Source organism: Sinocyclocheilus rhinocerous, unplaced genomic scaffold (assembly GCF_001515625.1).
Source record: "Sinocyclocheilus rhinocerous isolate Xijiao unplaced genomic scaffold, SAMN03320098_v1.1 scaffold538, whole genome shotgun sequence".
Classification (NCBI taxonomy): domain Eukaryota; kingdom Metazoa; phylum Chordata; class Actinopteri; order Cypriniformes; family Cyprinidae; genus Sinocyclocheilus; species Sinocyclocheilus rhinocerous.
The window spans coordinates 18540-40136 of NW_015650838.1; the positions used below are offsets into that span (position 1 = coordinate 18540).

General features: G+C 36.6%; 1 protein-coding gene across 1 annotated transcript in view; it reads right to left on the reverse strand.

The window, feature by feature from the left end:
* LOC107712631 (neurexophilin-1) overlaps positions 1-21103 on the reverse strand; it is a 30396-nt gene extending 9293 nt beyond the window's left edge. Inside the window, exon 1 of the mRNA XM_016517949.1 lies at positions 20718-21103. Coding sequence (XP_016373435.1) covers positions 20718-20771 — 54 coding nt within the window. The 5' untranslated portion in view covers positions 20772-21103. The remainder of the gene's footprint in view (positions 1-20717) is intronic.
* Positions 21104-21597: the final 494 nt, after the last annotated feature.

The window sequence follows — 21597 nt, forward strand, 5'->3', positions numbered from 1 at the left end:
TGTGTGTGTGTTTTACAAGGAAGTACTAATGAGGTCATTTCCTGTAATTTGAAGTTGTTTTCTGGACCAGCGTTTAAATTGGAATTAATTTAATATGAATATTAATTAATTTAAAGGGGAAATCGGAATGCCCATTTTCCACAAGTTGGTATGATTCTTTAGGGTCTTCATGAAATGTCTGCAACATACTTTGGTAAAAATTCCTCAATGTTCATGTAAAACAACACCCTTTTTACCTTGTCAAAAACAGCTCTGTTCCCAGCGACCCGTTTCGGTGCATGTTTCTTTAAATGATAATGAGCTGCTGCTCACCCTACCCCTCTCTTCCGTTTTTTGTGTATTCGGTGGCACATTACCATCAAAAACATAACTAATCCACTGCGTCTTCAGTGGCTCTGATGTCGGGAGAAAATGAAGACGCCTGTTTCACACCACAAGCTTGAGCTTCATGTCAGCTTCACGTCAGCGTTACTTCATCGTCACTGCAGCTGCAGACTCACAAAAGTATTCACACTGGAAGCGTTTGTACAGCATCACAGCAGACAACTATAAATTAGTTTTTAGAAGTTGGTCAGTTATAAACTTGAAAGCTTTAGAGCCTTGAAAGTTTGCATAAGCGTGCAGCGCAGCAAATATTGATTCGATGCCGAAACCATTGCTTCAGTGCTGCTCACGCGCTGCTCCTGGTGTGAATGCACTTATTTGATAACATGCACGCCAAAAAAATATGTGCTGTGAAAGCGGCCTTATGTTCACTTTTAGATCCAACTACAAATCACCTGCATTGCTTACGAGACATTACGAGACATACTGTCGCTACAGCGCCTCGAGCGCGGACAAAAAGGCAGACAGTGTACAACTGGCTGAGGGCGGAAATATGCTAATACGGGACAGTTCATCAGCGGCCGTGTGCGGGGCCTGAGCAGTATGACGTCATACTACTCCGAAAATCAAAACGGCTTGATAATTAAGACTGTTTAGGTGTTTTATGGATTAAAAAAGGACTGAATGCATTTTTATCATTGTAGGGTGGTTGTGTCCACACACTGCTTCATCACATTTATATGCAAACACCATGTAAAAGTGAATATTGCATCTGATGTCCCCTTTAAAAATAACACTGAGTCTAATAAAAAAAAAAAAAGATGGCTTGGACTTACAAACCCAAAAGCTATTGTTCTAGAAACATTTTTTAATTTTTTTTTACAGTGTATGTTTGTTAATCCCATCCATCTGTTTTAGTCCAGTCCATTTTTTTGTTAGATCCAGTACACACATATCAGATTTTAGAGTTTATTTACCTCCAAAATACCATTTTAACTCTTATGCACAATGATCAAGTGATCTATACTGTAAAAAAAAAAAATGTTTCAAAGTTGTAATTAAAACAAAGATTATTTTACAAAAAAATAAATAAATACTATTTCAGTTTTTCTACGCTTAATTCAATGTGTTACTTGCCATTTAATAATTATTTGTGAAAGTCACTATCAATTTCTGAGTTATATTTTTTTCCTGTGCATTATCATTAGCTTTGTTTAAAAGACCCCACAAACGCAAACACACAAGAGAAATAAGAGGCTTCACATTTCAGAAAATGTTGGTTTTGTGTAGTGCCAAGTGTATTTATACATGTGTGTTTTGTCCTTTTGTGTGAAGTGGTAGGAGGGTTCAAGAGTCAGGTAAGAAGAGTGCTCTCCAGGGAGGCTGCCATTATAATGCACGCTCGTCACTCAAAATCTAATTAAGCCTGTAATCCAATAAACTGCCATTTCTGCTGCAAGTGACCCCACAGGACCTCCTTTCAAATCCGTGACAAGTCTTAATCAATATGATTTAGTGGTTGAGGACACAAATAATTCAGCCGAGGAAAAACGAAGCGCTGTTCTGCCACTGTCTCCACACTGGAAAACTGCAGCGGTGTTTTATAGACAGCCTGTGGTGTGTTACAGTGCCGCATTGATTTGCGGATGCAATGTGATGGAGAGTACAGAGAGAGAGGCGAGGAAAAAGACCCCCTTAAGGAGCATTTAACTGAAAGTCAGAGATCAATATGCTCATGTCCATCGGAGCGGGCCATTGACAGGGCTACTTACGGGTTACAGTATCTGCCATTGCCACTTTAACCTGCCGACAGGCTCTTTGCTTCCTGATAAAAACAACTTGGTTTCATCTCACACTCATCTATTTGGTGATAGGTAAACCAGAAGCAATCATATCCAGATAATGCTATACTGGCTTCTCTGATAGAAGGCTGATGCTTTATTTGCCCATGTAAACATTATGAATACACAATGCAATCATTGATGTTTGGGCTGGATTTGTATAATTTATCTTTTTTTTTTTTTTGTACTGTGCTCTAACAATATGATTAAAATTTAAATGAATGTGCATTTGAGCCTGGATTCCCCTGTCACTTTAATTTGTATTATTTAATTCAGGGGAAATATACAAAAAATGCTAAAAAAAGGAAATATTTTACAGAAAAAAAATTGCTTTAATTTTGAAGCTGGATTTTAAACATATGCTTAATGTGGCTGCAAAGGCAATTAATGACAATACTGACGGTATTATCTTGTATCATCTTTAAGGAGTTTAGTTTGCAATAATGACACTTGGACTGTAAATTACACGATTACTTACCAATGGGGACATGGTGATAAAAGAGAGATGGGAGGAAAAATTATATTTCAATGTTTTTGCGTTCTCTCACAAAAGTATTGCATTTACCCCCCAAAACTGTACATTCTCTCGCAAAACATTCACATTTTCTCGCAAAAGAAATGTTGCTAAATTTTGCGTTTTTTCACAAAACTATGCATTCCCCAAAGAAACTTTGCATTTTCTCACAAACGAATTGAAATATAGTTTTTCCTCTCACCTCATAGAATTTCCATTAAAAGTTTCTTGGGAGAATGCAATAGTTTTGCAAGAGAATGCAAATGTTTTGTAAGAAAACACTACGTTTTTCTGGGTTTTAGGCGTAATGTACTAACTAACCAATGAACTAACTAACTAACAAATAAATACATTAATAAGTTTTAAATTTTAATATGTAAGGAGAAGAAAGAAACCACATAGTCAAACATGAGAGATGAAACTACAGTAGCAAAGTGTAGGAAATTGGTGATTCCAACAATATTATTCCTCTGTGGTGCTATTGTTACAGTTGTGATGTGGATTTCCATATTTTCAAGCAATTAGAATGATTATTAAAACTTTATAGCTATATTTATCCTCCCTGGTGTAAACAGCCTTTTACTCTGGAATACTCCATTACGTTTGGGTAATCATGGAACTCTGCAGCCAGATGTTTCCTAATTTTCATGTTTTCCATTGCAATGCTGTATTTCAAACCATTAAACTATCTATCTATGGACTCAGTCCCTCTTTTCATACAATGCTGCTGGTGGCAACTCACGTCCATGAATTGTAGTAAAAAAAAAAAAAGGACCTCGACCAGTTTTTGTTGTTGCAGTGTTCATCTTGTCACCAAGCCAAATATTTTATATGTTTTAATGGACTCAATCAATATCTCAACTTTTGTTTCAAACATTTCTATTTGGCATCTTTCAAAGCAATTGTACATTTATACAAAAGCACATTGTGCATCTGCAAAACACCTTCCAAGAATAGATGGACATTCTACAGGATGCTGGCTACATGCTACAATTGCATTACATCAGAAATTATATCAGTACCACTGTAGCCCTGTCTGCAGTTTGAAAGCATCTTGAGTCTAATATCAGTGCAAGAAAAGTTACATTGCATTAGGAATCATCTTCCACGCTATTTCCTGCAGGGTTTACATCTGAAGAAATCCTGCAGATGCTTCAACCCACAACATCTGCTGTCAGCTTGTAAAACATGGTGGGGGATCTGTAATGATACGAGCAACCATCACGACAGTGATTAGATCCAAAGATTGCTGTGCATGCTCTTAAAACGCCTAAGGAATATGAGGCAGTTTTATAAGACCAGGTGCACCCTGTTGCATCGGGGAAGTCGTGGCCTAATGGTTAGAGAGTCGGACTTGTAACCCAAAGGTTGCGGGTTCGAGTCTCGTACCGGCAGGGATTGTAGGTGGGGGGAGTGAATGTACAGCGCTCTCTTCCACCTTCAATACCACGACTGAGGTGCCCTTGAGCAAGGCACCGAACCCCCAACTGCTCCCCGGGCGCCGCAGCATAAATGGCTGCCCACTGCTCCGGGTGTGTGTGTTCACTGCCGTGTGTGTGCCCTTTGGATGGGTTAAATGCAGAGCACTAATTCCAAGTATGGGTCACCATACTTGGCCACATGTCACTTCACTTTGTGCAAACACCATTTTCACATAACATTCCCACATTCTAGGATGATAATACCCACATATTCTCAAAATGTACAGTCAAATGCCTTCCAATGGACCTTTTTTTTTCTCACATTTTCAGGCTTCTCAGCAGAAGTCATCTTAGTTAGCTAAGTTTTATTATGAATGCAAACTACAATAATATAATTTAATGCCAAGGACAAAAACAATAAGGTTAGTGTCATAAGGGTAGTTTGTATTTTTAAATGTGGAAATAAAATAAAAATAAGATTTACAATGTTAATAACTGTGGAAATGCCATCATCGCCATCTGTGAAAAGGGCTCATCACTAGATCTAAATATCAGTGAGCTTTTACAGGAAGTTCTGGAGCGTAAAGTGCAAGAAAGACTTAATCTCTCAAAGAACTAACTTTTCTTATTGATTAATGACTCAATATCTCAGCACACAGTTCAGTACTTGTATGACACTTGCAAAGGAGACTAAAGCTGTCCTTAAGGCAAAGGATGAACTTACTTCTTATTAAGTCCTTGATACTGATATATAACTCAGTGTCTTGGTTAGTTATTCAGTGCCCTGTGGTTACAACATGGAAATGAGGGCCAAGACACAGGACAACTTTACTTTAAATTTTGATCACTTGTAAAAACATCAGTTACTCAAGTCAAGTCAAATCACCTTTATTTATATAGCGCTTTATACAATGCAGATTGTGTCAAAGCAGCTTTACAGTGTTAAAAAGGAAAATGTGTGCTGATAATGCAAGAGAACAATAGATAACACTCAGTTTATCAGTTAAAGTCAGTTCATTGTTGATTCAGTGACCATCGTCCAGCTCAGTTCAGTTCTCTTCCAATAGTGTCTGTGCATTCAAGTCAACAATGTTGCCAGACACTGTGTCCCCAATAGGGTTGCAAAGGGCTGGAAAATTTCCGGAAACTTTCCAAAAATCCATGGAATATTCCAAAAAAAATCCTGGAAAGTTTCCAAAATTTCTGGAATATTTCCGAAATTTACTGGACATTTTCCACCTTTTTGCAACCCTAGTCCCCAACTAAGCAAGCCAAAGGCGACAATGGCAAGGAACCAAAACTCCATTGGTGACAGAAATGGAGAAAAAAACCTTGGGAGAAACCAGGCTCAGTCGGGGGGCCAGTTCTCCTCTGGCCAGACAAAACCAGCATGGTGTGATTCAATTCCTGTGGTTTAGTTACATGGAATTGTACAGTACTTTTAAACTGACTACAGTACATGATGTAATCAAAACTAGATCTTTCAGGAATATCTCTGCTTTATTTAATTGCTGGCACAACTATCATCATTTGAATTAATTTGAACATAAAAAATTACTTGAGTGCCTGCATTTGATTTTTGAAAAGAGAATGAAAGTCTGTGTTCTCCAGAAACATGAATATTTCATTCATCCTATAAAAGAAGGTAGGAACGTAAAGCGAGGTAAAGGAAAATTCACAAGGTGCTTGGTTAAAGAGAAGCAAATAATCTACAAAGGCACTCGTGATAAACACTTTAGCAATTTCACACTGGAAGAGCCTTCCCAGAAAAAAAAAAAAAGCTCCCTAATGAAATTTAAGCAATGAATCCTGAGACAGCCGAGCTTATCACTTCCCTTCAATTACCCTCAACCAAATTGCTTTCCATTCAAGGCATGTTGGCCGATTGCACTTTTTTAAACAGCTCACAGTCTAAAGTTCATTTTCAACAGCATGAAGACAGGCTCTGGAGTACCTGACTGCATATGAGAGCCCGGGTTCATAGACACTAATGACATGAAATGCTTCATATGCCTCCTGAAATGCAAGATACATGAGAGGCTGTGGGCTAAACAAAGCCCGGCACAAACATATGCATACATAAGTTGACTCCTGTTTCTCAGAAGCAGCAGACATGGTATATGGTTAACATACATTTTAAGCACATTTGCATCATGCACTTAAGCTTTTCTGAAAGGCAATTTGAAAGGAATTAACAGCATATTGATGTGTTATCTTTTGCCTTTTGTGTAAGTTTTGGGATTGACAACCAGGGTTGTGCTCCATTCAGAAATGAAAATGCCTGATTGAAAAAATGCCTGAAATAGAAAAAAATGCTTTTTAAAATCCAATTCAAAATCGAAAGTAAGTACGAATAATTAAAATAAAACTGTTTTTCAAATGTTAAAATCTCAGAATCAAAACTGTGAGTCTCCCCATGACATAAAAGGTCAGTGGTTTGTTTCTCTGACCCATCTCAGATCATGTAATAAGAGTTCAAGATCAGAAAACATGCTTTTATAAACTTTGGATGTTCACCAGTGGAAACCCACCATCTTGATTCATGCCAACCGGAGCCTGAAAACCCACTCTTCATTCAGCTAGGACAGAGATTTAACCTTACAGCAATTCCAGGTGTTGATTTTATAATTATTTATTAAATTAATAATCTGATGCATAATTTCTTAATTATTTTAAGTACCATTAATAAGATCATATAATACAATAATTATACATATCATAAATGATAATGTTTATATTAAGTAATGTTTTTTCATAAATATAATTGTTTTTATTTAAAAATATGGAAGAAAAATTAATTAATAATATGTTGTCTCTAATGAAAGAACGTATTTTCTTCAATGAAAATGGTGAGAAATTAGGGATAAAAGAACAGAAGAAAATGTTCATAAGAATCATTATTAATTACAGTGAATAATCAATGATAAAAAATAATAAAAATGCTGCCTGATTTGTCTATGCCTAGTGTCAAAGCTCTTCCAAATACAATATCACTTTCGCTCTCTGCCTTTCTACTAATATGTTCTTGAATTAATGCATGATAAATAAATTTTTAGTCCAAAAAAAAAATAAAAAATTAAAGTGTAAAAATTTAAGAAGTTAAAAAAAGTTGATCATACTCAGCATTAATCATATAATATATCTGAGATTAAAATATATTTAATATAATGAAGTGACTGAACCTTGGCAGGATGTGCTGCAAACAGAGACTTCCCATGATGCATCATAGAGTGAGGAATCCATAAATGGCCAGATTACTTTCTGGGTTATTTAGAGTTGTGTTTCTCTGATTCATATTCTTTCTCTCACACACAAACAAAAACAGATGGAGGAGACGAGAGAGAGAGAGAGAGAGAGAGAGAGTGTGCATGTGTGATTGAGAATGCAGATACATTGAAAGTCAGTGGGGTCTAATGTTGTTTTGGACCCTGCTGTCCTTAATTGCATGTGCAAAAAACATTGCATTGATTTGAAAACTCTTATTTTGTTTTCCATAGAGGAATGAAAGTCATAAAGGTATGGAAAGGCATAGATGTGAGAAAATAATTATATAATTTTCATTTTAGGGGAAAGCAACCCGTTTTAGACTTTAGACCAGATAATTGCTCAGATTTTGCAATGTAGCACCTACAGTACATTTATGACAGCATGTTAAAGTAGAGGAGATGCAGCATTGATTTAAAGGGGTCATATGATGCTGCTAAAAAGAACATTATTTTGTGTATTTGGTGTGACCCCTTTAAACCCCAGCCGGCTCCTGAGGGACTGAATTAGGCTGTGAATATAAAGTTGATGTGAAAGAGAAATTAGATTTTAAAAAATCATACCAGATAGGAGCATATTGTTTCTCTTACCCATCTTATCATTTTTGTTGTTGTGTATGTTGTTTTCTGTGGTCACTGCTACATTTTTACAAGCTCTTAATACATGTGTGTGTGTGTGTGTGTGTGTTGTCAAGTGGAGATTATGAGACTCATTTCAGAAACCTCCTTCTGGGTTATCCACTACTCTGATTACTATGTATTACTTGCTGAGACTCACTGTCCCGTTGCTCTAATGCACTTACACAGACTAATAACACATCAAAGTAAAGCCCTGAAGATACTCTGACACATAGAGTGTGATGTTCTCCATTTCCTATCCCAGCGGACATCATCGGATTCTCAGTGTATTTTATGTTTGTCTGTGAGCATGTACCTGCATTTATGATCAAGCACATTTGCACAGTTTTGCTAATCTAAAATAATGTGGGGTACAAAAAATTATGTTTGTAACATCCATGTTATAGCTGAACATGTACAAACACATTTGTTTTCTCTTACAGATAAGTTCACATATACACGGTTTCCACAAAAACATTAAACTGTTTTCAACATTGATATTAATAAGAAATATTAATATCAAAATCAGCATAGTAGAATGCTTTCTGAAGGATCATGTGATACGGAAGACTGGAATAATGATGCTAAAAAAGTAATATTTCACAATATTACTGTTTGTAATGTATTTATTTATTTAATTTAGCCTTGGTGAGCATAAGAGACTTCTTTCAAAAGCATTAAAAATCTTACAGGCTCCAAACTGTTAAACAGTAGTGTGTGTATATATATATATGGTGAATTCAGGTAAATTGAGATACTTCTTGTCACTGAGATGACTGGGAAAAAAATGTCCCATTTAACCTGAATTCACTGCTATATGAAGAGGTCAAATGGTCAGTGTAGTGATCCATGAATGAAAAATATCACATTTGTGATAGAGCACAAGTGCAAATATCTCATCTCTTTCATTCTGAACTAAAGACAGTTTCATTCTGAACTCAGACAGAAATTCACTCAGAAGAGACTATGTAAATAAGGGAGCAGTGTGCAGTAAAAATAATTTGTTAAAAATAAATGTCTTAATTAAAAAAAAAAAAGAAAGAAAGAAAGTTTCATTTATGCTGCCTATAAAAATCCTTTATTCCACAAACACATTCAGTTAACCGGGGAGCTTTTAGTTTTATAGTATGAGCAATTAACTGGAAACTTTGAATAGTTTTCACATTAATGCAGGGAAACAGAAAGAGAAAGAGCGGTGGAGGGGGTGAACATGGCAGGGTAATTTGAATTTAATGAGTGCTGATCTCAAAAGTAACCAATTCATAGGGCATTTCTCAAAATAAAATAGATATAGGGATGATAACAAAAAAACTAAATTCAGAAATTGAAATCTGCCAAGTTAAATAATCAAAATGATAAATCGTCATGTATAGATTAAAGGCAAATTATGCCAACTGAAAATCCCATGGCCTAATGAAAAATAACAGAGTATCTTGAACTTCCTGCAGCCCAGTACCAGAGCTATGTGTCCTCCAAAATATGGCAACATGGACTAAAAGCATAATCTGAGGCTAAAGCTAATGTAATACTGATTTTGAAACACTTATTGTCTATGTTTCTGCTATAATTCAGAAAAGTAAGAGTCCTAAAACAATATAAAGAGAATTGAAGAATCACTGAGCCTCAAATGATCCCAAAACGAATTTAAACAACTGTCTGAAATTTGATTTCACATCACATCATGTGGTCTTGAAACCCTGTCAGAAAGACAATTACATTTTAAGAGAGGCTAACGTCATCTACATTTGCAGAAATAATGCCTTTTCCAGTAGAATCAAATGAAATCAAACTGAATAGAACTGAATGACACTGAATGAAATTCAGCCGAGACGAGGGAGTAACACATATCATAACAAGCTGGCCGTTCAGGTGTGAGCGGTGCTGTCAGTCAGCGCTCACACACACACACACACACACACACCTGCTCGTGCTCCGCAGCCACGTCCCTCGGGAGCAGTGTTAGGAGAATCGTGCTTACCTGTCTGTCTGTGGCTGAGTGGCTGCTGCTATGGGGCCAGGCTAATGTTTTAAGTAATGACTTTTGAGAGCTGACAGATCGCTGGTGTTCGGGCTGCTCTGGGAGAACAGAGCACATCCATCACCTCGCCATAATGCGCCCACCCTTCAGTCACTATCACAAGCACCGCTATTAGCTTCACAAAACCTGGGAAATACTTTGACATAAATGATACCCTCACATGTCAATTAATTACAAGGATTTTTCTCTGTCTAATTAAGATGCTGGCTAAAGGATTGGAGACTGTGGGAATTTCAGGTGCAATCCTGTCGTGGATCAGCAAGGTCAAAAAGAGAAAAAAAAGCAATAGAAACTTAAGAAAGTCAGAAAACAAATTATTTGAACTATGAATTTATTTGAACTATGAAGCTGAATAAAAGCTGTTGATATCCATTGTATTTTTTTTCCTTTGCTTGTCATGTGATGAAAATTTATTTGGTTACACTTTATTTCGATAGTCCACTTTAGACATTCTATTAACTATAAGTAACTTTGTAACTACATGTCAACTACATGTCAACTAATTCTCATTAATTTGCAACTACATGTCTACTAACTCTCAGAGTAGACTGTTAGGGTAGGTTTAGGGTTAGTAGAATAAGATATTAAGCAGACAGTCTACTAATACTCTACTAACTGCTAGTTAACATGTAGTTGCAAAGTTACTTACTGTTAATAGAATGTCTAAAGTGGACTATCGAAATAAAGTGTTACCATTTATTTTTCTTGTGTATCATTACTGTTGCATCTGTGAATATTTAGCAAAGTGTTTTTTTGTTTTGTTTATTTTTGTCTACAAACTAGGACACATGTTGAGGGCAAAAAAAGGCTGTGGATTTTGATCACCTAGTGTTTACCACAGTTATCATCGAAACAAATAAAGGCTGTCAAAAATGGAAAGTAAACAATTATGCTGAAGCAAACGTATTTCTGTTTTTACTTAAGTGCTTATTTCAAAAAGCAACTATAGAATAGCTTTGCTATTTAAACTTTTTATTATTTAGTATAAACAACTAAGCATTAATAATAAGTTTAATTAATAAAAACATTAAACCATTATGGAAAAAAATAAGTAAACAATTAAATAAATAAATGCTATTCAATAATTAGAAGAAGAACACTACTAATAAGAATACCAATAATAGGCTAATAAATAAATAAATAGATAAATACTGTTCTGAAAACAAATAAATTAATAAATAATTAATAGTAATTTTACTTTAAATAATAAATATATTTTATCCATTCTGAAAACAAATAAACAATTTTGCCTTTTGTACTCTATTTCAATGGTCTGTTTCTTTCACACACACACACACACACACACACACACACACATAGAGAGAGAGAGAGAGAGAGAGAGAGAGAGAGAGAGAGTTTGCCTTTCACATAGAACAGCCAGATTTTCAGTTCCCAGAATCAACTGAAGTGTACGGGTAGTAGTAGAATGAAAGTAGTAGAATGAAAAAGTGATGAGGACAGAGAAGATGACCATAAAATAAAAGAAACCTAAAAAAAACAAAAAAAAACTAACGCTAAACAGAATTAATCTTAGCTAGACACAGGTTGGAAACTGTCAGTCAGGAGGCCTCAGTCCCCGAATCTACTGTATTGCCTCCATGCTCAAAATTTTCAGCATGTCTTCCTTTTTTCCTTTCAATGATTTTTCTCGACACCTCGCGTTGGCTGCATGCCCACACAGGCTGAGGAATAATTGTGATTCTGAAAATCAATATAAGTGAAATCAAGCAGGTCCCAGCCATGTAATGCAATGCTGTCATTCACTGCATGAGGAATGATAAGCGCTCTGATTGGTCTGTTCCTCTGGTTAGCAGTCATGAAGCGTTCACATGCACTTGCCACACGCAAACCTTCTCATCTTGCCCTTTTTTTTTTTTACTTTCTCTGTCCATCTAATTCTAAAATTAAAAAATAAGGAATTTTGTGTAAAAAATATTACCTATTGATTGATAGCCTCAAGATAAGTAAAACTGATTTTCAGAGCAGAAATGTAACTGGGGCTCAGTAAAATAAACTAGATTGACACACAGACACACACACACACAAACAGACTGCAGTTAGTTAGCATATGCAGTGGAGTGGTGAGGCACCTAATGCAAAGCAGCTGAACCGGGCACAGAGTGTAGCTTTGTGTCAGGTTTATGGGTTGTATTTCCATGTAGTACAGAAATTGCATCCACATGCCAGCTAATTAACTTTATTAATTACAAAAAGACGACATAAGCAACTGTAATGTCCAAGTCTACCATAGCTAAATCTTCTCTTGCATTTGAATTATAGCTTAAGCTGTAGCACTGCACATCTTTCCTCACAATGTATTGTGACACAATGTGTGTAGACAGGTTGTATTGACTGTGTTGAACATAAATACAGATAAAAGATGTATGGAGGATGGGATTGTTCAGGTCCTTCAGAAATTCTTAATATGCTGATTTTCTGCTCAAGACTCATTTCTTACTATTAAAAATGTTGAAACCAACATTATCTCTCTCTCTCTCTCTCTCTCTCTCTCTATATATATATATATATTATATATCTGAATGACATCTGAATTCACATTTCACTTTAAAATATTTCAAGTGTAATAGTAAAACTTAGTAAAAAAGTAAACTGGCTTAACTGCAGAAAATCAGAAAATTAAATAGATTTCCTCACCAAGTGGAAAAAGTAGGTGCAAATGTGAACAAAAACTAAAGAGAAATGCCACAAATTGCATGCAGTATTCAGTATAAATGAAAAGGAACACTAACACCCCAAATATGTCAATAAAATGCTCAGTATTTATCTCATCGACACTCATTCTACCCTCAAAAGCATCTTGAACTTGTGACAGCTGCTCCACCTGTAGGCAAAGACAGGTAATTCCTTTGAAAGACAGTAATTGTCCATAAATGCAAACAATAGATAATGAGAACTGTTTGTCATCTTGCCACAAAAACGGTCATTTGATATGCAATCAGAGGAGGAGAAAGACACTGTCTGCAGCTGAGCTGTTGTTCCTGCTTTACTGCTCATAAAACATCCAGATTCAACACAATTTTATATAATGCATAAACATCTCTTTTTTTGCCATACTTCAATTCAATGGCCCAACTATGAATCTGCTTCTCATTTCTTTGAAAAATGACAGCAGACATGCATCCAAACACAGTCTGGAAGTGCTTTTGGTGTAATCCACGACTATTGTTGTCTGACTGACGTTTATGGCTCAGAGATTTCTCTTTCATCTCTCTAATTCCAGCCTCTTTAATGCATGAAAGAAACTTCAGAGACCCACAGCATTTTAAGATAGAAGGGAGGTAGGCTGGGGTTATCTGGTCCTTCCTGCCTCTCCGCAGGCTTTGCATGGAGTATTTAGAAATGTTTATTTCAGCAGACCACACAGCTCCATGGGGATGCGATTGGGGAGGATGCTTCTATATATAGTGAGAAGGGAAAACAGCCCATTGAGGTTCAGGTCAGTCTGGGGTATAATTTTCCGGATCCAATGCCCTTCTGAGGTTGTGTCCAAAGCTGACCTCTGACCTGTGTAGGTGACTGAAATTCAGAAGCAGTTTGTGGAGAGAAGAACAGAGACTGTGGTAATAAATCAAACCAACCTTGTCCTGTCTCCACCCCGTGATGTGTCCTTAGCTTGACACTGAGTGCACGTGTGTATATATATGTGTGTGTGTGAGTGTGGAGGGTCAGAAAAGGAACTAGTTTAAAAGTGAAATGTGCTAAAGCCTGTGCAGGGCCATAAACAGGTCAGGATAGACACTTAAAGGACATGTCTGTGGGCAAATAAAGAGCATACTAATGCTAATTAACAAAAACATGACCGTATTTTGAATGGATGTCAATGGAGGAGAGGCTTGTGTATGATGGATAAACTGCTTTTGTGAGGAAATTGAATAATGAATCGACAGCCTATCAGCTAATCTTTGACATGTTTGCCATTAAAGGGGTCATATGATGCGATTTCTATTTTTCCTTTCTCTTTGGAGTGTTACAAGCTCTTGGTGCATAAAGAAGATCTGTAAAGTTGCAAACACTAAAGTCTCAAATCCAAAGAGATATTCTTTATAAAAGTTAAGCGTCAGCCACACCTACCTAAAACGGCTCGTTCTAACACGCCCCCACATATCTACGTCACTATCTGGGAAGATTTGCATAACGCTGCCCAAATGTTCACGCAAAGAAAGAAGGCGTAATTTTTATTCTCGCTGTAGTATTGTTTTTGCCGCCGCCATGTCATGAAGGCGCTGTGTGTTTCTTCGTGAAAGCGAAACTACTTTGTTTGGCCTTCCAAAAGAGGACGATATCGCTTTGTCTTTGTTTGATCGATTTTAGAGATTATACTAAAAAAGTTAGCTGTTTTATAAGGGAAGTCACAAACAAAGTTGCGTCAGGTAGCATTCATTTATGGCCCTTCATATTTCTATGGTATCTGCAAACAGTGATTGACTGTCGTACAACTCTAGGCTATTGGTTATCAATCCACACATGATCCATGGCCATTTACAACTTCCTGTTTTGACTGTAACACTTTCTCCATTAGAACTGCTTTTCTCCAAAATAGAGCAGCTTTTCTCCAAAAAGAGCTGCAGATGCTGGTCTCTCCCCATAATAATAATAATAATAAAAATTAAAAAATTAAAAACTCTGGGTAGGTAAATCATGGTGAATCAAGTGCAGATAATTTGGTACTGTCACCATTAAAGAAAACAATAATAATAAAAAATCTTAATAAATATAAAAGAAAAAAATATGTTTTATGTTTGTAAAAGAACACACACACACACACACACCCACACACTTGTTGGGTTTCCATGTTTTATGGGGACATTCCATAGGTGTAATGGATTTTCTACTGTACAAACTGTATTTTCTATCGCCCTACCCCAACCTTACACCTAAACCTACCCTTCACAGCAGACTTTCTGTATTTATAGATTTTAAAAAAACTTAATTCTATAGGATTTATAAGCTTGTTTCCTCATGGGGACCAAAAAATGTCCCCACAAGGACAAGGATTTTGGATATTGGCATATTTTTGGGGACATTTTGTCCCCATTACGTAGGGTATACCTGAACCCCACACATACACGCACACACATTATCTATCTATCTATCTATCTATCTATGTATATATATATATTCTTTTTTCAAATATAAAAAGAGGACTGCTTCCTTATTAATTCATGAATTTTAATTTTAATTCAGGTGGCCACGCCTCACAGAAAATCACATTGGAATTTAAACAGGTAATGCATTCTGGGAAATAAAGTGTTCCGCCACCCTGATCCAATTTATTTATTAATTAAATAATTTATTTATTTTTTTTATATGAAAATCTACAATATTTATTGGTCACTATCCTTAAGGCCAAAAATATACACAGATAGATATAAATATAGATATACTAATAGTGTGTATGAACATGGTCAGTCTTGCCTCTCAAAGAAATTCTCAGCCATTCTTTCTCATCCACAGATGAGCTTTTCCATTCATTCCCATCAAATGGCTAGCTCATCATGGTAAATAAGCAGTGGTTTGCGTCATGGTGCTTGTTGTTAGAAAGCAGTTGGCTAAGAGCAACACCCTTGGCACAGGTTTAAACCACTTGCTGAATTAAGGTCACCTTCAGACGTCAATCCCACAAAGACAATTCATCATTTACCGGCCCCTGTGCTGCTATCACCACACACACAGGCATAAATAAACACCCTCATACAAAGCTCAGCACTACTCTCAAGAGTCAAAGGTCATTCGAAATCATGTTATGAATGCCAAAAGGGTCAATCATGCAGTACTGGTTGCATTCTGTAGCATGTTCGGCTCATCTCAGCAGTGATTACTGCACAATGTCTTCAGAAAGTCCTGTTTCTTCAGTTATCTGGTTCAGAACTGCTGATGGTACCATTTACCTACAGAGGTGCATTAACATAATGCAGATATCCTTAACTGCAATACGGAGGCACTTCATGAAACTCGGTTGGGATAAATGGACTGTGGCACTGATGTGAACACACGTCTATTAAACAGCAGATATGTGTGTGCCATGGAAGGAGGGCAGATTACATTGCTTTGCACACTAACTATACAGCCCTGGGCTCCCTCTCTCTCCTCCCTCTCACAGACCCCACCGCTCCTCTTCATCGCTTCAGAGCCTAACATCACTCAGCCTTAACACACTTCACTGACACTAAATCACCACCCAAAAATCAAAGCCTATCCTGAAGGGGAAACATTGACAAAAATATATATCAAAACAGACACACACTCCTTATTTCAGATTCAACCGAGAACCCAATTGTAATGCATTTTAATGCAATGAACTAGAACAGAGAAGCTGCGTTCATAAGATAGGTCGCACTTCAGTCGAGTGCTAACATTTGTTAGCCTATGTTTTATCATAACAGGACAATCTTGATTGTATCACTTAAAGGCGCAATATGTACGATTTTTTTATTAAAATATTGAAAAACCACTAGAACAGTGTTATATATTTTGCTGACTTGTGTGCTTACATTATCCCAAATGTTTCGAAGAATGTTTAAATCCAGAGAAATAAGCAATTTTAACTAGTGTAACGGACCGTGTCCATAGTGTCATTGTGTCGCCTGCCAGTGACGTCATAACCCCTAGATTTCCGTTTTTGTTTTGCAGAAAACATGGAAACACCAAATACACTTTAATATGTTGTTATGCGTTTTATTAGACAGGTGACGACCGCACAGAGTAGCATTATAACAGAACTTTCAAATGTATCTAGTATGATAAAACAGCACTGCTTTACCCCACATACGCACGACCGAAAGGAGCAGAAGCGGTCGACTGTGGCATAATAAAAGCTCCGCTGCTTTCGAGCCGTGTGTCACGCTCATTCAGCAGCCTCGTTTCGCTTCGACGGCTTTCAGCCTCACCCTGCTTCATTCTACTACGTTAATAAATCATTAGCTCATCCATAAACATGATTTCTGCCCGAGTCCCGTCGGATTGCATCGGCTGTGGAGATGAAGACCACAACTCCCATGATTCCACACTCAGTCACGGCGTCCTCAAACTACGCCTTTGTTTCTTTGTGTATTTTGAATACGCACCCTCTAGCGGCGAAAAATTACATATTGTGCCTTTAAGTTCATATTAATTTAAGGACCTCAAGAGGGTGATTAAAGGCCGTTTTTGTTTAACCCGTTTAAAGAGACTGACAGGCAGCGTGTCAAAATGTCTCCATTGGGAGACGGAGTGTTCTAGTGGTTTCTGAAGAATAGGTGAGGTTTAATGGACTAAGGGCTGAGGATTTTTACTTGAACCATTTCACGGCATCTCTCCGCCGATCATTAGACACAACAGGTTTAGCTCATGCTAGCTTTCCACTGAAGTCTTAAATGGATTTAGCTGGCTGAGCAGCTTCTACAACACACTCATCAGGGTTAAAAGCAGCTGAGCCAACTGAGGATCGTTCCATCCTCAAGTGTATTAATAACAAGGTACATCTGTGCGGCTTGTGAAAATAATGAATTTGTGCATCCATAGAGTTCCAGAGCACAATGTATATATGCAGTTGTCCTGGAAATGTAAAGTGCACTTAGAAGAGCACGTCTGGATGATTCATGTGTGTAGTTTCCAAAAGCTGCAACTTCTTTCTAGACAATGTGGTGTTTTAAGTATATGTATGGCCCAATCGGTGCAATGCTAGATGCTAAAAGTTTGATCAATGTATCACACCGTGCTAATCAACTCAAATATTTAATTGAGATGCACTTTATTTTTGTAATTTTAAAGGAAAAAAATTTAAAATGCTACACTAAAAATGGCTAATTAACTGAAAGCAAGTTACATCACCAAATATGTTCAAGAAAATATATTATAAAGAGACAATAAATGTAGTCTTACTGTAAAATACTTTAAACATGTAGTAGAAGTATGAACTACCTTATAATTTGTAAAGAAAACTAATTTCATATTTAAAGCAATTAGTTTTGAGTATAAATCAAATGTCATTATTTAAAAACTTAGTTTATTTTTCTTTTTTTAATTATGTACATTGGAGTGTTGTATGTTGTTTAGTTAATATCCATTGCATTATTTTAGGGCTATGTGTGTTACTCTAATGAGGTTTCGTGTTTGTGTTGTGTTATCGCAATTGCTGGAGAGACCAATTATTTAAATTTAAGTTATCACGTGACCTGTGCATCTGTATTATTAACAACTCAAATAGTTTAGCACATTACCATTATATAATTTTGAACGCACCTGTATATAAGCTAGCTAAGAACTGTAAAATATCGTAGGCCTATATGCATTTTTTGTACAATAAATTTAAGGCAACAACCTGTTTTACGGTAAATGCATTCATTTATTTATTTGTTTTACAGTGTACGTTTTTTTTACCAGAAAAAAATACTAGGATAATAAAATAAATGTGGTTGTATAAACATATGTAAAGAGTAAAGACGCGCTTGTTTAATTGGCTGGTGTCGTACAGCTGCTCGTTCGCTCACACGCGCTGCGCTCTTCTGCTGTTATCAGGGTCAGGACGAACTGACACACACAAGAGGCTTAAACAAGAAATACAGCAGCCAAGTTCAACTCTAATACTCGAAGGTGCGGACAGGCCTCGCAGCTGACAGGCCTATGGAAATCCATAGCCACGGTCTTCAATTTTTTTCTTAAATTGTCACATTTTTTGGACATCCGGTGATTATGTCTGATGTTTTAGAGAGTTGTTCTAATATTTCGTTACAGAAAAGAACAACCGAAATGGAATTTCAAATGGGTAAACGCGATGGTATTGAAATAATCCCGCTATTCCTTCACACAACACGCAAGATAATATACCTGCAGTCTATAAGAACATACAAATACACATTGTGTGTGTGGTCTGTAAAACACAGTTGAAGTAGATGCAACATAAAGGTAGCCTACATGTTTTTATGTTTTGAAGACATTAAGAGAACGTGAACCTGTTACTTAAGTGGTAAAATCATATACCAACCACTCCGTGTTATAGTAAACAGCACATATCTAACGTGAACAAAATGTAATTTAACAAATGACAAATACATAAATAAAATAAAAAGTCCAGATACAGATAGGCTGTATAAAGCAGAGTGAGTGTGAATGCTAAGCGGTAGAGGTCGGGCTGCGCTGTCCATGGTCCTGAACTGCCTTATGGACACGAGAAGACTCACACTTCATACAATTCAGTGTCTGAAACTGTTGTTTGGCCTCTATAAAATACAACACGCGGGAAAGTATGAACAAACCACATGGAGACTACTGTCATTTGATGGGTGAATGGACACAATCTGATCAAATGAAAAATAAATGCGCCTTTCAAACATGACTATGGCACATTTATAAAGATAAAACTCGTTTTTAAATCTCAAATGTTCAGTTTTAAATCCTTTTTTTTTTTAAATGTTCAGACAAATAAAAAAAATACAAAGAAGTTTAAATGATATGCATTTTGTTAATTGCAATGAAATAAATCGTCTGGGCATACTAATAATGGCGAGAGACAATTCATGTCGTGTAACTACTTCTAAAATGACTCAAATTAAACAGTACACTGACAAAGACCAAAGTTATGCGTATGTTATGTGGAGAATTGCAGTTAATTTATTGTTTTAAAACTAATTTAAGCAATGAATCAACCTTTTTTGTGTTAAATGGGCCATTTTGACGAAATATAAACAAATTAGAACAGTGCCTGGTACAGGTATAAAACATTTTAAAACAATCCGATATTTGACGTAGACGCCTAATTATAATATTTTCTTAATTTAAGGGATGTTTAAAAAAATATTTTTGTGTGTGTGCGTGCATCAGCGTGTGCGCGCACGGCATCTCTAAACCCTTTAAAATGTAGATGGGAAAAAATAGATAATCATGATTAATGATATAACAAAATTATTATTATTATTATTATTAATAATATTTTACAAAACTATAATAATAATAATAATAATAATAAACAAACACATCATATTTTCACATTATTAAACAAGGGCAATATTAAAATGTAAAGCATATAACAGCGTTGTAGTGATTGTAATTTACATACATTTAAAATGTAATATAAGATTTCATCCAATTTAACTATGTGTTCTCAGTACGCTATTTAATTAAGTCGTAGTCTATTTTCTTTTCTTGATCTATTTCCAATAAAGTGATTAGCCAATTTGCAGAATGTAGTTTGTTGTAGACATAGCTTGAGTGTGTATTGAATAGTGGAAATCAAAGAGACTCTCATCAGGGTGCAGGACTGTCACTGCCGCTTCATTCACGCACCCATTTTCATTTGTTTTGGCGCCCCCGTGAGGCCGAACACTGAAACGCAACTCTCGCAACTGGGTGTCGATGCGAGACACAGAGGAAGGTTTTGTCTGCGTGGAGACGCGCTTTTAGAAATAAAATCATATTTAGTAACCTCCTGCGGTCTGAACATTTCCATATACAACCTACAACGCGTTTAAAAGGTTCTATATTACAAAAATGAAGGCATATTTTTTAAATAATTATTTTACGAACCTGAAACCATAGTTATAAAGTGAAAAGCATCGAATACTGCTACAACACTAGGCTACTGTCATTCTGAAGTGGCACAATTCCACACGTAAACATACGAGCATATTGTAAACGAGTGTATGTAAACGAGTGACACAGGTAAAAAAAAATACAAAAATAAAAAGAGAGATAGAGACTTACCAGGTAGACAGCCGGAGTGAGGAGAAACACGGCACACCAACACGTCGCCCGCATCCTCCCTTATCTCAAACTTCCACTAATTTCCCTGCGCTGTTTCTTTTGTCTGTAAGGAACATAGATCCACTCGGTATCCGCTTTAGACCTTTAGCCTAGGCAAAAATGACACTATAGACCCCATGACCACAGAATAGGCTTTAAACTTGGACGCAGATAAGAGAGGGAGAGCAAATGAACGGTTACATAGGCATTAATCCATTCAAGGAGTGAAGCACAGTCATATTTGATTAAGATGTCATGGGAGATGGTCGCTGGTCTTGCTGCCTGGAGTGACTGCGGCGTAAGTCCTCTTAGAAACAAGGACAGAGGCTTTTCACGCGCGCGCTGTCACTCAGCGGTGGCTTTATATCGCGCGCTGAGAGCCACGCGTGCCGTACTACATCCGGAGAGAAGCTCAGAGAGGGTGGGGGGCTAACAATTGCAATTTTATTGCAACACATTCTCGCAACATAACTTTACATCTCACAATGTGACTTCATATCTAATGCAGCTTCATTTATTATATTAAACATTATCTCACAAAATCCAGTTTTATTTTGTACTCTTTTTCTACTCTCAGTGTGGAAATGGGTATCCATAGGTTGGGTTGTCTCAACACAACAACAGATACATTTTAAATATTTTAAGTTTGATATGAACATACATACAGACAGAGGGGTTAACACATGATAATTTGATGGTCAAATCTGTCAGATGGGACACCTGCTCACAATACATACTCTCCCTTCCTTCTAATCACGAGGTCAAGTGGGTTTAATTTAACACAGCCTACCTTTGGTCCTCCCTCACTCTCATTCACATTCACTCAAACCATGTAATCTAC